General features: G+C 54.9%; 6 protein-coding genes across 6 annotated transcripts; 2 read left to right on the top strand and 4 right to left on the bottom strand.

The window, feature by feature from the left end:
* Nucleotides 1–2,169: 2,169 nt before the first annotated feature.
* W97_02394 (uncharacterized protein) lies at nt 2,170–2,834 on the top strand (the record flags this gene model as incomplete). The annotated part of the gene is made up of 2 exons (XM_007780294.1): nt 2,170–2,301; nt 2,409–2,834. The coding sequence occupies 2 exons, from the start codon at nt 2,170–2,172 to the stop codon at nt 2,832–2,834; spliced, it is 558 nt and encodes a 185-aa protein (XP_007778484.1).
* Nucleotides 2,835–3,676: 842 nt separating this feature from the next.
* On the top strand, nt 3,677–4,852 carry W97_02393 (uncharacterized protein; the record flags this gene model as incomplete). The annotated part of the gene is made up of 2 exons (XM_007780293.1): nt 3,677–4,714; nt 4,763–4,852. The coding sequence occupies 2 exons, from the start codon at nt 3,677–3,679 to the stop codon at nt 4,850–4,852; spliced, it is 1,128 nt and encodes a 375-aa protein (XP_007778483.1).
* Nucleotides 4,853–5,797: 945 nt separating this feature from the next.
* W97_02392 (uncharacterized protein) lies at nt 5,798–6,321 on the bottom strand (the record flags this gene model as incomplete). The annotated part of the gene is made up of 2 exons (XM_007780292.1): nt 5,798–6,109; nt 6,280–6,321. The coding sequence occupies 2 exons, from the start codon at nt 6,319–6,321 to the stop codon at nt 5,798–5,800; spliced, it is 354 nt and encodes a 117-aa protein (XP_007778482.1).
* Nucleotides 6,322–7,168: 847 nt separating this feature from the next.
* On the bottom strand, nt 7,169–8,454 carry W97_02391 (uncharacterized protein; the record flags this gene model as incomplete). The annotated part of the gene is made up of 2 exons (XM_007780291.1): nt 7,169–7,379; nt 7,436–8,454. The coding sequence occupies 2 exons, from the start codon at nt 8,452–8,454 to the stop codon at nt 7,169–7,171; spliced, it is 1,230 nt and encodes a 409-aa protein (XP_007778481.1).
* Nucleotides 8,455–10,315: 1,861 nt separating this feature from the next.
* On the bottom strand, nt 10,316–11,309 carry W97_02390 (uncharacterized protein; the record flags this gene model as incomplete). The annotated part of the gene is made up of 3 exons (XM_007780290.1): nt 10,316–10,641; nt 10,702–10,954; nt 11,010–11,309. The coding sequence occupies 3 exons, from the start codon at nt 11,307–11,309 to the stop codon at nt 10,316–10,318; spliced, it is 879 nt and encodes a 292-aa protein (XP_007778480.1).
* A 2,194-nt stretch (nt 11,310–13,503) lies between these two features.
* Nucleotides 13,504–14,473, bottom strand: W97_02389 (uncharacterized protein; the record flags this gene model as incomplete). The annotated part of the gene is made up of 4 exons (XM_007780289.1): nt 13,504–13,729; nt 13,778–13,869; nt 13,921–14,149; nt 14,214–14,473. The coding sequence occupies 4 exons, from the start codon at nt 14,471–14,473 to the stop codon at nt 13,504–13,506; spliced, it is 807 nt and encodes a 268-aa protein (XP_007778479.1).
* Between the last annotated feature and the right edge of the window lie 1,137 nt (nt 14,474–15,610).

The raw sequence follows: 15,610 nt of genomic DNA, 5'->3' as shown, positions 1-15,610 counted from the left end.
TTTAACCATTGTCGCAGGGGGTAGACAACTCTGGATTTTCGATGGCTGCGGCTGCGGCGTTTCGCTTCGCTACGCCTACAACGGTATACGTGGTGAAAATCAACGTTGAGGTTACCGTGTCGGCCGACGTAGTGGGAGTGGTTATGAATGCTGTGACGGTTCTATCATTGTCTTAGCGAGAACGCACACATTAACTGGATAGTGCTATAATCCTTACTCACGATGTAGCTGATGTCATCATAACACGGAAGAACGATGAGCACTCAGCTCGCCGTGATTCTATAGGGGTGAGGCCCTCGCAGATCTGGTAACAGCACGAGCGCAATTACCGGTGACGCATGCTTGTCTTGGAAGAATAGCGTTTCACCGTTCACTGCAGCCGCGCCCAGCAAGCTGGACAGCAAGATTCGTAGGTGGACCATGTTAATGTGGCGCTCTTGGAAGAAGGTATGAACCGTGAAATATTTCTCTATCAAAGAGGGAAGTAAGCGAGAAAGATGTGTGAAAGCTGATTGCGGTGTTAACGACTGCTCCGATACAGGAGGGAGATGGTCACTTCCTTATAGAACATGACTACAGGTGATGCGCGAAAGAGCTGAACAGAAGTGTTGCGGGTTGGATCTCATGGCTGGCTGACGGGACTTGGTACAAGATAAAGTTGAGCAGCCGGACGTTCAAAGCTGCAGTATCTAGACATTACCCGTCATTGCTAGTACAATGTCTCGCTACTTACTCTCTACAAATGGGGGTTACAAGCGGTGTGAAACCTTCTGATCAGGACGAAACCGAAACTGCGGCTGTTCTACGCCCAAAATGGCACGAGCTATCGAATCGCTCCCGAGTACTGACAATTGACTTGGGGTTTGAAAGACAACAGAGGAACATGAACTCGGAGCTAGCGCTGGAACTCGGCAAGAACGATAGAAGTAGAAGCCGAAGGATATATTCAAGCTGGAGGCACGCAGCTTGTCTATTGGATCGACAGGATACAGGTTGAGATGTAACGTTAGGTGAAGACCAATGGAAAATCAGACTTCATCAACGGCACTGCCAGCCAGGGTGAGAGAGCCCTCTCCATAGCCTTGGGATGATCGGCAGGTGGAGGCACAGCAGGAGGCTTCTTGGTCCACGAGGCTGGCTGAAAGGCATATCAGGTTTGTAGCGGGGAGGAAAACCTGGGGATCTGTTGTGCATCTGCCGCGAAATAGATCGGCACTACCGTCTTCCACGTAGGTAGGCAGTGCTTACATCCTCCTCACCCAGTGCTCAAGTTACTCGAAGCCTGAGGGGTTTCTCAGATGATAGCTCGCGGCATACTCTGCGTCACTGTCCGGATAGTCAGGGATTGAGTGTTGGGATGGATTCGCAGAACAGATTGAACTGGGCGCGTACCTGGGGGACACGAGCCAGGGCTGGACCTGGTGAGGCTGATAGATCCTTGGATGGGGAGCTGAACGCCGTAGTGCCCGTCGACCGATCAATAACCTGCATGCCTAGCCATGCCAGCGAACTAAGATCAACGAAATGTGATATGAGATGCGTCAGGGAAACTCTCCGGTCCAGGCGGTGCTGTTCTCGAACGTCGACAACGGTGGAGGCGTCCCTGGAAGTCTTGATGCAACCGCAAGGCTGCTTTAGGTGAGGTTAGTTCGTACAACAGCTCCACGCAACAGCATTCGTTCATGAGAGATCTTGGCAGGCTATCCGGCGAGCTCGGCGAGAGTGTGCGAATGTGTATGTAGGCGAGGCTTGGATAAGGAATTGGGGAGTGTTCAGATAACACAAAAGTCATGAATACAGCTCTTTACTACCAGCGCGAAGGCAGTGAGCGACGACGAACCTACTTGATTGGACGATGAAGCATGGCTGCTATGAAGCGTAGCGGTATTGCACCTAACAGATGACACTGTCCTGCCCCTCGTCCGAGTCCCCGAGCACGAAAAGAAATGGCTACCTAGTGCCTAGGTAGTACTGTAGAATATAATGCCTCTCAAGATTCAAACTGGCACTCAGCGCCAAGAGCACGGTATGTCCGGTAAGTCCGTCGAACATTCCTCCACAATCACCTGCGGAGCGTTTTCTCAAAACATCTTGAGCATACTCTATCTGGACCCGCGAAATCCCAATCGCTATTTGCGTGACATATAAAGCCTCCAGCAGCGCAGCAGCATGGCTCATGTCCGCCCGATGCGCGCAACCGACCTCTTTAAATTCAACCAATGCAACCTCGACCCGCTGACGGAAACCTACAACATCGGCTTCTACCTCGAGTACCTGATCAAATGGCCGCACCTCTGCAACGTCATCGAAGGCCGCGACGGTAACATTGAGGGCTACAGTACGCCCAATGCCCCCTTTCCCGCCCTGCGCCTACACCCACGTACGATGCATCTTCAACCCGAATGCAGGCGGCTAACAACCTTACCGTACTTGCGAAGCTCGAGGCCTCGCCCTACCCCGCCCCCGTACAGCCCTACTCCCCCGACACGAACCCAAACCCCAACTACCTCCCCTGGCACGGCCACATCACCGCTCTCACCATCGCCCCAAAAGCGCGCCGTCTCGGCCACGCGACGCGCCTGACACAGAGTCTCGAGCAGGCGTGCGATGCCGCGGACGCGTGGTTTGTGGATCTGTTCGTCAGGGCCGAGAACAAGGTCGCGCAGGAGCTGTATAGGAAAATGGGGTATAGTGTCTATAGACGCATTGTTGGGTATTATAACGATGATGCGGATGCGTTTGATATGAGGAAACCGCTTAGTAGGGACAAGGGGCGGAAACATGTTAGGGAGCGGGGTGAGGATGTTAGGGTTGATCCGGCGGAGGTGTGGTGAGGGGGTGTGGAGACGTATTGGCGAATTCCGAACTCTGTTCGGTGAAGAGGTGGCGTGGGGAGCCCGGCCGGACACGGCGGAGGTTCAGGGCTCTGAGAAGAGCGGCATGGGCAGTTCAGACCTAGCACAGAGCGTAGGTCATTGCTGTCCGCTTAGCGTTAAGAGCTCGAAAGCTGATATCTGGAGCAAGCACAGTTCGGGGGCGACTGCCCAGACTCACACACTGGAAAACATTCTCAGCTCCTCCCCCGGTTGCGATAGACTTGCACAGCGGAGGCAAGCGGCTACGGAACAGATCCATAGGGTGAGGATGCGGTACTCAAAGGCGCCCGGTATAGCCTGGGGCTGATGTGTAGCCTCGATCTCGATCGTGCTGCATTGATGTGCATTGCGTACCTCACATCCTCTTTTTATAGATGTGATGGGATAACGGTATTGAGTCTCCATCGAACTTCGCCCCTGTTGGCTCCTCATTATTCTCGTCCACCGAGCACCATAGGCAAGGAACCGCCAACTTTTTTTCAAGCTTGCTTGGCACCGCTGAACCTTGGCTTGCACGTGATAGCTTGGAACTTGTCATGCTGGCTTCAGCTCGTTCGTGTTGAAATCTCGAATACGAGGCCATTCACCAAGCACCAGGCTCACTGAACCCTGAAGTCTCGTCTAAGCTTCTCACGCGACGTGTTCTTCTCAGATCTCCTCTAATAACTCCCAGTTTTCTTTTAGCCTGTATATATCCGGTAGCCCGTTGTGCACCAGTAGCACTGTCTTTTCTCACTGATATCCACTCGCACACCTCGCTTTAGTACGTTTATTGGAACAGACCAAGCCTCCGCTCCGTCATGGCAACTCCAGCTCATCCATCCGTAATGCGCGCCTGGGTCCATTCCCGCGCCGGCACTCCCACCACCGTCCTCTCCCTCTCCCCCACCCACCCCACACCAACGCTGACAAGCCCCGCCTCCGTCCTGGTCCGCGTCTCCCATGCAGCCCTCAATCCCGGAGGCTCCATAATGATGCAGCTGTGCCCCTCCATCCTCCGTTCCTTCCCCGCAGTCCCCGAACTGGACTTCTCCGGCACCGTCGTTGCCGCCGGCGACTCAATCCCTGAAGCACAAAGGGACGAGCTGCAGCCGGGCGCAGCGGTTTTTGGATCCGTGCCGGTGGGCTTGCACCTCAGGGCTGGCACGGGCGCGCTGGCTGAGTATGTCGTGGTGCCGAGCGACAGCGTCTGCGCTATGCCCAGGAATATGAGTTTCGAGGAAGCCGCGGGTTTGGGCGTTGCGGGTAGCACGGCGCTGTGCCTGGTGGAAGCCATGCGGCTCGGCAGAGGTAACAAGGTCCTCATCAACGGCGCTAGCGGCGGGATCGGGACCATGGTTGTGCAACTCGTTAGGAAGGCCGTCGGAGAGTCTGGAATGATCGTAGGAGTCTGTTCGGGGCGGAACGCCGAGATGGTCAGGGGCCTGGGCGCGGATGAGATAGTGGACTATACGACGTTTACGAAGGAGGCACCGCTCCACGGCTATCTTCAACGCCATCACTCCCAGTCCTGCTTCGATGCTGTCGTCGATTGCCGCGGCGTGCAGGAGCTCTATGCGCATTGTACAGGTTATCTTAAAGATGGGAAACCGTTTGTTACGGTTGGACCGGCTCCGGAGGAGTACACGATCTCGGGAATGCTCTACACACTGCTACTGATGCTGAGGAACGCTGTGGGTAGTGCGTTGCCGATGTGGCTAGGGGGCGTGGGGAGGAAGTATCTGCAGGTCAATGGACTGGTGGACTCGGAAAGTTTGAGGAAGTTGAGGGGGAAGGTGGAAGAGGATGGAATGAAGGTTGTGGTTGATGGTTGTTGGAGGATGGAGGATGCCGTAATGGTAAGTTCTCGCGCCCGCTCTGAGGGCGAGCCTAACAATGAATTGTAGGCGTATGAGCCGATATTGAGCAAGAGGGCCCGAGGAAAGGTGATAGTTAAGGTCCAGGATCCTTCAGAGAAGCTTGAGTTTGGAGATTAGTCGTGGGCCTCATCAGAATTCCATGTCTGCTCCGTGGAGATGGGTATCCCTCCGACTAGCTTTGTGGGTCGGTGCTCATGTTCTTTGATTTTGAGATAGTTGTATGCCCAGCGCCTTGCCACCCCTGTCACTCCATGGGTAGGTGGGTGACCTATATTTTTTTTCCACTTCGCGCGAGTGCTGCAAACTCGTCAGCCCGAAAATACACCACCTGCGTCTCTGACTCGCCCAATCTGCACGTTGAGGCCTGAGTTGTTGCTGTCGCAAGGGACTTCCTGAGAGGATGCGGCGGTTGGATAAGGCCGACTTGGGTCTGCGGCAACTGAAAGAGAAGCGGAGAGCAGAGCGCAACTTTTTATCAACAAATAGCGTGCTTACAAGGAAGGGCTCTGCATGTGCGCGGCTTTTAGGCCTAACGTCCTCGGTGTGTCCTTTTCGCGGCGGCAGGCAGTGCATTGCCACGTGACGATACACGGCGGAGTTTGCAAGTGATGTTAGACCTCATGTTGGAAGGCTTGATGCGATTGCCGCATGTGTCGAGTGCATGGAGGACGAGGTACGGACGGTATGAAACGGACTATTACTGATCCGATCGAGGTATATTGCAACGAAAAAGCGCCGAAGGAAATGAAAAGACCGCACAGTTCACAAAGGAAAGAGAGGATATATGGTTCTGGAAGAGCAGGAATAGAAAAGCACCGATCGGCGCAGAAAGACCGCATTATGCAAGGCATACCCGCTCCATATTACAACGCAATTCCTCCACCAAAAGGTCAACCTCAAGACGGGCCGGGGAAGCCCGCATCAGCATCCCGCACCCAGCGATCGTGCACCCAATCTCCAGTGCACTCATTCGTGGTGCAATCCCCCACCCACCTCCTTCCTCACCCCCACCAGACCCAGCACCCCCCCTTCATCCACGCCCCTCAATCCACCCAAGCATCCTCAAACAACCCCCTTCTCCGCCTTCACCCCTCTGGTAAAACTCGCATCCTGCCCACTCAGCCGTCTCCCCAGCGCGCGCTCCAGCTTCGCGCCGAGGGCCAGCTTGCTCATCTCGCCGCTCTTCTCGTTGCTGACGACGTACCGCTGCTGCTGCAGGCGCTTGTCGTCGAGGCGGTCGAAGCCAGAGTTCCACTTGCTGATGTCGGCGGTGCGCGCGTCGAGGGTGGATGTTGTGGAGGGCGCGATGCTGGGCGTTAGGGTCGGGGTTGAGGAGTAGGTGCTCAGGCGGGTGGAGGCGCGGGCGGGTGTTGTCTGGGTGAGTGTTAGCAAGGGCTGTTTGGTTAAGAGAGAGAGAGTTGAAGACAGGGTGGTGCGTCGGGCGGGATTTGGAGAAGGGGGTCCGCTGGAGGGACGATGTGAAGTTGCAGGGGGGCCAGTTGCGGTTGGCGCCCGGCGGAAGGAGAGGCAGGCGGGCTGCTTACAGAGTTCATCATCGGCCGCGACGAGTCGACAAAATTGGACATGGCAAAGTCCCCTATCGAGGACTCGAGATGGCGGTGCCGTGCAGAAGAGCCTGGGCGGCTGAGGCAATTGGAAAGGTGGCGGCGTGCGTGTTACTCGGCTGCGAAGGGGCAGTGGTAGCGAAGTGCGAAGGTGTCAATGGCGGTCAGGGCGGTGAATTGCGACGACGTGGTTGCGTTTATCAGTTGCGGATGGCGGTTGTGGCGGTCAGAGCAGAGCAAGTGGGCAAGATGTTGGCAGCAGAAAGGCAGTCGGATCAGACAGAGTTTGGGGGCCTCGTCGTTCTCGAAGGGACAAGCGAAGGGCGCCGCTTGTTTCGGGGCGGGCAGGGGAATTGCAGAGTCGCGGCAGTTGCGTCGTCGATGTTTCACCAACGACGAGGCCGAGCGTTTGGCGGAAAGCTGGGCACCTCGAGGGCTACCCACGAACGAACCACGGGAAACGTTGTCGCTCGTGGCAGTGCAGGCAGTGCAGGCGGGCGCAAAACGTGCGGATCTTCAAGTGTCAGAGCCGCTCGCGGATAGCGTCACCAGAGAGATGCAGCCATCAATGGGGAGAAGGGCAGTGTGCAGCGTCTGATTCGACAGCGCCCACGTTGACGGGCAGATGGCGGGCGGGGAAAGGCCTGGTTCCATGGTTCTGCGCCTCGGCCGCGCCTGCCGCTGCTGTCTGACCGCAGTTTGTGATGTATCAGTTCTTCTGGTACCTCGATTACATTGGTGAACGTCTCTGCAACCTGGATATATCTACAACCATAACCGCCTAAGCCTCTGAGGCATACCAGAATTTATCCGCTGACTGACGCCTACAAATGCTCCCATATCCATCTGGTATTCCCAAACGCCCTTCCTACAGCGCCAGAATGCTCGCACAGCTCTCTTCCAGTGCGCAAAGACCCCGTTCCTGTCCGCCTGCCCCCCTCAACTTCCCATCCTGCTCATCGGCGTGCTCCTCCCTGACTGGCTCGTCGCCACCGCTCTCTTTGGCCTCAGCGCCTCCACTTTTGCCCTGCACCGCCCACAGATCCTGAGCGCGCACCAACTGCACAACCACCGATTTTCTTCATCTCGTCGGTAGCAGAGCATGCAGTCGATGCTCGAGTACACGTTTTTCGACCTGTGAAACGTCCGGTGCGACTGGTAGCAGTCCGTCTGCAACTTCGTCGCCAACGGTGCGTTCGTCTCTGCGGGTCGTGGCCGTGTCGGAAGCGGGAGGTGGATGATTGAGCTTGCTGGCGATGCTGACATTGAATGTTCGCTGGGCGTTAGCCGGGACGTGCCTGCGTTGGGAGCGGCCTCAGGAGGTGACGACGGAAGCGTTGAAGCGCTGGTGTGGGAGAGGGGAGTAGAATTTTGTAAGGGAAGAGAGGCCAGCGAGTTGTTGGTGATGAGTGAATTGCGAGCGGTTGATCCTGTGAGTGGTAGACTATCTTGGCCGTTGATCTGGATTGTCGGCGTTGGGGCGGCTGACTGTAGGGTCGGAAGGGACGCAGCTACAGCGGTCGAGTTCCGGTTGGAAGCTGCCTGCGAGAACACGAGTATTAGCTTTTTTTGGACCTTAACAGCAACGATTGTCGGGAAGAGGCGTCGCCAGAGGCGGAAGCTCACCTTGAAGATGTCAAACCCAGTGCTGCTCTTCCCTCTGAAGTGTCTGCTGGTCTGCTTCGTAAGCTCCCGATCGCTCTCCTGTTCCGCAGCAACACCATCTTCGGTTATGCTGATCTCCGGCCGGATGCCCCATTTACTAGGACTCTCCTCGAGGACTGGCGGCGGCGACGGTAAGCGGAGTGGTTGGGCATGCGGCTCACTCGGTGAGTCGGATCTCTCGTTGCAAATCGGTGCGTACGTTGTGCGGGTAGTCGATGATAAAGTGCGAGAGTGGGCAGTTGCATCGCCGTCCGAGCCGGCCTTGGTCGTTGATGAGCTATCCCCGGACCCTGAGTCATCCTCCGCTTCCTCTGCTGTGCCATCGACACCCAAATCCGTAGGCTTGAGGTCTGGCTTCGATACGGCTGGTAGGAGCTTTCGCTTGAGGAAGTGACGCGGATTTGAAGACGATGTTCGTTTGGCCTCGCCCCCTGAGGCTGCGATGGAGCTTGTCTCGGTCGGAGCTTGCTTCGAGGTCTTGGAGCCCATGGCGGGTTTGAAGTGGGATTCTTCTGGACGTGAAGATGGTGTTTCATGCGGCAGAGGAGGAAGGGGACGGTCGGTTGCACGTGGCGGGAGTGTTTGGCATAACTCAATCGAGGTACGAAGGTAAGTTGGAAGGATCGAAAGGGAAGCGGCGGTCGAGCCGTTGCTCTGACTGAGATTCAGGCTCTGAGGCTTGCGGTTTCTTGATATGGACTGAGAAGTTATGGAACTTGGCGAGTTTATGGTTGAGGAAGGTGCAACGCTGCCTCGGTTTGCACGGCTGGCTGCATTGTCGACTGTGCGACTTTGTTAGTCTGCCAGCTCGACCGATGCGTTTTCATTAATGGAAATAGTGAGCAGTGTAAAGCTTAAACTTGGTGCTCGAAGTGAGCGGGGGCGGAGAGTTAAGATGAAGTCCGCCGTGATGTGCAGCATAAGAGACCCTAGGGCGCGTCTACACCTTAGATGCAGAAAGGTACCTATTATGAATCATGCAGTACCTCTCAACTTCAGTCCAATCAACAGCAGCGGTGGAGACTCGTCCGCCGAGGGCTTGCAGTCAGGCCCTGAGGAGACCGACTTGGGCGACGCTGGCCACTTCGAAATATCCAAACCACCCTCCGCTCTCGCACCATAATCATCCAGGATTACGCTAACAATATCGCGGCGAGAAATTGGAGCCGGTTGGGGGAGCAGTGGAGCGGTCATCTCCGCCACGTCGTCTGGCGAGTGTTCGTAGTAGTCTATTATCGAGTCGATTCGGGAACGCCTTCTCACACGAGGAAAGAGTGCCTCAGGAGAAGCCATAAAGAGCTTCTTTAGTGGGTGAACAGCCCCAGCCAGCCCTACAGCCTCCTGGATCAGCTTCCCTGCCGTGGGCGTTTCAGGATGAGGATGTCCCCTGGTGATAAGGCTGGGAGATGCCTGCCGGCAGAACGGCTGCATAATGGACCTCTGGGCATCGTGACGTATTCCATGATATGTGTAAAGGAAGATTCTACAATATGGGTCAGCAGCTCGTCCGTGGCATGGACTTTTTAAGCGGAGGAATGTTCTTTTTCGGTGGGTGGGCCAAGCGGAATGCGAAGGAGCCGCAAGGCCGTTCTTGGTCATAGAGGACGACCTCATCAACCTCTGGAACAATGGTTGCTTGAGGCTGCCGCCAGTAATCCAGGGTCGGAGTCATGCCAATCGGCTCCAATTCAGTAACTTGTTCGCTAACGGGATGTGTGAGTTGGGTCCGAATCAAGGGATTATGCTGCGACTGCAGTGCGCGGCCGCAGGCAAAATGCTAAAACCCAGTGGAATAGACAGTTGCCGCATTATGATTTAAGGATTAAGTGCGTATACAAGATCTCATCGCATTCATGCAGTCTGTCCACAAAATTCAAAACAACAGCCCATATATCAACGTTGCGTTGTCCCGCGAACCCATATCCTCAAGCTCTGTGGAACTCCGCAGCCGTAAGGGACACCACAACACGCCGAGAGAGGAAGAATCTAAAACCCGCCCAAATGCTTTTCTAGATGCACGTAACCAGATTCGTGGCCTCAACTGCTCCTCCAGTCGCGCATGCTTGCGTGAAAACAACCGTAACAGAACGCCTCGCTTGTTGGGGGGATGCCACCCTCTTGCCGGTGTACGCCAACTGTAGATCAAAATTGAGAAGAACCGTAGTGGTAAACGAGTAGATCAGAGATATATCCCATAACAGTCGAATATGAAAGATGATATGAGGAGGCGCGGCAGAAGCCCGCCGGTATGATAATATAGAGGGTCGCTGCAGCAGAGGCATAGGTGGTGTATCAGGACGAGGTGAAGCTCGGTATGGTCGGAAGGCTGTCGGACTGGGTTGCTCAACTATTACAGGAATAGCATATACAGAGCTACGAGGACTGCGACCAGCGGCGCAAGCCCTCCGCCCGTACCTAGCGCTGGCGCGCCATTCGCAACTGTTGTGTTCGCAAACTCTGGCCCACATCCCATATTGATTTGCTGAGAAGCGTCGCTATACGTTTGGCTAACTGGCTGGGTCCTGTTCGCAGCGGCTGTGTTGAATATCGCCATGGTATCGCGCAGGCAAGAGTTGCAGGTCGGACGAGAGCCGCCGGGCAGTCCGACGCCGAGCGGGAGGTAGTAGGGATAGGAGTCAGTGTTGGAGGTCGTGTTCGTGATCGCGTTCGCGAAGCCTAAGCGAAGGGTTGATGTCAGCTTTGAGATTCCAGCGCGGATATGATGCGACCACGTACAGTAGTTTCCCGTCGAGTCCCGCAAGCAACCAGCCTGATAGAGTGACTGATACGCGACGAAGCCGTTATATGCCTGTAGCACCATGGGATGCCGGTTCTGGTAATCAGGACCGCAATGGTCGGGCTGCACAATGTCACGGCCATACGCTGCCATCATGGCGCTGCAGACGCTGAAATCTACATTGCACGATGCGTCGAGAGTCTGTGTGATACGGACGAGGGACTTGGTGACTTGAAAGAAGGAGTTGGATGTCTTAAGATGGCTCTGAGTTAGCTAGCTCAGGTCAACTGGGAAGTATAGGACTTACTTGGAGGAGTAGGGATAGCGGGAGGCATGACAGGAAGGTGCTGTTGTCGCGGAATGACCTTATAAAGTTGGGGCAGGCAGGGCTTGTGAAGTTGTTCCCTAAGCTGGTGTCGAACGGCTGCGGTAGATTCTGTGCTGAGGGTGGGTCTGCGGATATTATGGTTGGTATCGTTGGTGGTGCGTCGGACACGGGGTCAGATGTGGAACCCGATGGAGCTGCAGCGGTGGAGGGAAGAAGACTCGACGGTAAAGCCGTCGCTGAAGACGATACCGCATCGTCTTGCCTTCGCTCTAGATGCATTCGCGGAGGTATCGGCGGGGGGTTTCGATCGACCAGGAGCTCTCCTCGTTGAACAAGTCTGTCGATTGCTGATCTCTGCCGATCACCATAGGTCTTTGTACCTGTAGCCGGGCTACAAAGTAGCGACAACGCAATGAGCAGGCCGAAAAAGAATACTTGAGATTTCGGGGTTGAGGATTTTGAGGCTGATGGACAGGACCCTTCCCGTTTGTGAGACCGCCGCGGACCAGGTCGCAGTCTCCTGTGTGACGATACGCCGGCATTCCAGCCCCGTGTTCGGCCTTGTGTGTCGCAGCCCCCAAATCCGCACGAGAAGGAGCTGCTTTTTGAGACGACCATCTTGTTCCACTCTCCTTCTCAACACATGGCCAGTCCCCAATTGAGTGCTTTGCGCTGCGAGCCCTCCACCAGTACTCAGTCTTGCGCTTCTCCCACAAGCCCTATAACATCCAAAAAAATATACCGCTGCTTGTTGCTAAGAGTCTGATGGACGAGGTTCCTAGTGCGGTATCGATGCATGGGCGGTGCGTGGGATCCCTTGCAGGTGATGTCTTGCCTGGCCTCTCCTGTCTACCACTTGGGACAAGGCGATAGAATCGAAGCAGCGAGTGACGACTAGTTAGTATTGACGGAGAAGTGAAGGCTACGATGGACAGTCCTCTCTTTAAGCCCTCCAGCGCGCTGTACTTGATTGATCGCTGCTAGAGCAGCGTCCGAGGAGGCCTTAAAGGCGGACGCACGACAACCCCATGATCCCAGATCCCATAGCGCGTGCAGTAACCGTTTCGGTAAGCCACACAAGAAGACCATTTCCACTTGGACGAAAAAGGAGTGACACCTGGCGGTTTCTGGGATAGCGGGCATGGCAGGGCTCACCGTGGTGGAGACGCAATCCCGGCAAGTCCACCAGTAAGCCGGACTCCATCAAAAGCCTCTTGGATCTCGACCAAGACACCCCAATATAGCGGATCGCTAGGCGCTGGTCCTGGTTGGCTGGATAAGAGATAGAATATGGCGTGCACACAAAACTCGCAGCCTTGAGCACTTGCAACCCGAAGACTTCTCCGTCCAGAACGCTTCAGAGAGTGGTAGGCAGTCGCAGGGGCGGAGATGCTCATCGTCAAAGCATCAGCCATCAGGAGACGCAGTAGGAATGCACCAAGCGAAACTGCATGCCTTATTACGCGATCCCACTCGGAGAATACTTAGTATTCATGCAGGTCAATGTCAAAAGCTGCCTCACACCACTATTGTGGGAAGCACACCTCCCGGCTGTACTTGACAGCCTTCAGGACACCGTTCTCGTGCTACCGGTTCGCCAACGCCATTGGAAGACGTAGAGTTATTCCAGAGGTTTGCCTTTATCGAGTCCCCCCAATCTGCCTTCTAACAGAAGGTGCTGCAGTAGCTCACCGCAGACCCGCCAAGCCAATAAAGCCACACCACCTCCCATCGACGCCTTATGCGGATCGGGACCTGGAAATCCCTGGCCACCGGATCTCCCAACCGTGGAAAGCCTCATGTCGACGCCAATTGGCAAGTTGTGGGGAAATTGCTACGCCCACATTAAATCGTCACGTGCTGGAGATCCCCAAAACTTCAACACGTGAACGCCAACCACCGTCCCATGGTCTGTCGGGACACGCTGTATCCAACAAGCAATGTACATTTGGCTTCCTGTCGAATCGGGCTGCCTCAAGCAGGACCGCATTGACGCAGTCTTGCTTTCTAATGTACTGTTATTCTAGCTCTCGACGAACTGCACACTGAGTGTTCAGACGGGCAAAGATGAAGACAGACGAGGAGGTTGCGCTTCTCAAGACATTCGAGGAGCTCGAGGCATGGAATTTCTGCCACTGCATAATGAGTTTGCTCACGCCTGAGTAAGCCTTCTGGCTCTCACAGGTCGATAACAACAAGCAAACACCTATGCTGTTACCGGAAATCTACCGCTAAGGAGACACGGTCTCAGCCGAAAGACACCTATTTGCACGCAGCACGGAACTCTCGCGCTGCCATTTCTCTGTCAAGCCCCGACATGGCTCTACCGCAAGAATCCACTATCGACACGGGGTGCTTTGTAGCCACTAAGCTGGGATCCAGTACTTGTGGCCATGGCCCAGATTATACTCAGAACGTCAACAAGCACGCCTGCCACGCAAGAGTGCTACGATACCCAACGCGCCGAAGATTACTAAGGGATTGCGTCCGGTAGCTCTGACAGCTCGCCATGGTACATCTTGAACAATGGATCCCATACGGTCACTGCCCTCTTCGTGAACATTCCGTTCAGGTACTCCGGCCGTGGTACCCAACAGTGCTTATCCACTGAACATTCTATTGCCTCACCAACGTAACTGCCTTCTTTGTCATCAAGGAACTTGCTGTAGGCCTTGACAATCTGGCCAACCGGCGTTAAGCTATCAACTGTTAACTCGTGTATTCTTCGAGGGCGTAGTGTAACACACCATTCTGGAGAGACCGCATCTATCATCTCCTGGGGTATAATCTTCGTGTGTACAATGCCGGGCAGCACTGCGTTGATGTTTATGTTGTCCTTCTGCGTTAGCTTGTTAGCTGAATACTCAATGTGTCAGAAACCAGAAATTACAATCTTCAGGACTCGAGACGTAGCCCTGACGAAGTTCAGCACCGCGGCCTTTGCTCCATCGTACTCGGGATAGGTTTCATGCGGATACAGCGCTGCACAGCTGGCCGTGGCGACAATTTTTCCGCCTGGTGTTTCGTTCTTCCTCATGAAATGGATGGCGAGGACCGTTCCGTATACAACGCCCTTATAGTCCACATCGGTACACAGAAGATCTGGTTTTGGCGGCAGTCTGCGGACAAGGTCAGGCTGTATTGCATGGGACACCTTTGATTGGCGCTGACAGAAACTCTCACTTATCCGAATCTCGGTGGTTCAGTATATATATGGATGATCTGTCGATTATTCCCGCATTTGCGCAAAGCGCATCCAGTCGGCCGTACTTGTCCCATACTGCCTGGAATGTCTGCGCTTGACTTTCGTAGTCCGCGATGTCGCATCGGAAGAAGGCCGCACTCTCCCCTAGCTCTTTCGACAGCTCTTCGTTCGCTTGTATGTCGGCCATGGCAACCTGCCATCCTCTAATGACCAGATCACGAGATAGCGCTTCACCCATGCCGGACGAAGCTCCTGTAACAATCGCTACTCTTCCAGGCTCCGCCATGACTGGGCCTTTTGATGGATGGACTGTCTGATTCCTCTGGCAATCGGCCGTCAGTTCCGGTTTATTGCTCGATTTATCAGTCGTATACCGTACTGCCCTAGTACCCGGACGGGTACGCTCTGCCGGGTTGCGACTCACACTCGACGGCTTGATACCTGAGCACTGGATAGCCAAAGCTAGACCGGACCAAGCAAATCACTCTGAATCTTATATGGCCCATACCATAACACTGGCATAACTTACACCACTGGATCTCTGTTAAATCTCAAACATTGGATACTGCGAAGGCAATAGCGCGTTCGCACTTCTGCTTTTTAACAGTCTCTGGCAGTAGTGCAGGTAACAGCTGCAGTCACGTGGACGACGATCCGGATAGCTACCCACTGCGCCTCGGTTGTCCCCGCACGCAAGGCCTGTGATTTCCACATCGCAGTTCCAAGATGGGCTCAAGCTGTCCCGCAACGTCGGATGTCCACACGACGAGAGCTGGGAACGTGCCGCCTGATGCAGCAGATGTGCCTCGTGGCGTCGAAAGTGGCCCAAGCTCCATGCTTCCTCTACCCCGGAAAATCAACCCCAGGCCGTCCTTTTCCGAGCATACGCGAGATGCATTGCCAAACGTCCAATCGCATCTTTGAGCTACATGACTCAGTATCTGAACGATAAGCTCTAAGACAGGTCGAGATGATGTCTAGCGGTGCAGGACTACTTGATAAATGTCGTGCTCCCATCGGGCTGAAGCCGATGAACACTTCACCAATCTCTCGACAGGTGCCACATTCGCTGCAAGCGCTGCAAGTCGTAGGGATCCGCCATGGCAGTTGTCGACGAGAAGGTGTCAGCGCAGCAGCACTCTATCACTGACGTTGAGCACAATGGGAGCTCTATCGAGAAGCCCGCGCAGTCATATCTCCCACAGAATGACAGCGAGTATACTGTCAGCTTGAAAACTTGGGTTGTAGTCTGGGTATGGCTTCACCAATTCTCAGGAGGATTTCTACTGACCCCGCCCGCAGATTCTGGCTTGGTCATATGGCATCTCCTTCTGGATCGTACCGTCCTTATCCTCCATACAGGGATCAGTCGCGA

The sequence above is a fragment of the Coniosporium apollinis genome (genome assembly GCF_000281105.1).
Source record: "Coniosporium apollinis CBS 100218 chromosome Unknown supercont1.9, whole genome shotgun sequence".
Lineage (NCBI taxonomy): Eukaryota > Fungi > Ascomycota > Dothideomycetes > Coniosporium > Coniosporium apollinis.
This window is presented reverse-complemented; position numbering and strand designations above follow the sequence as displayed.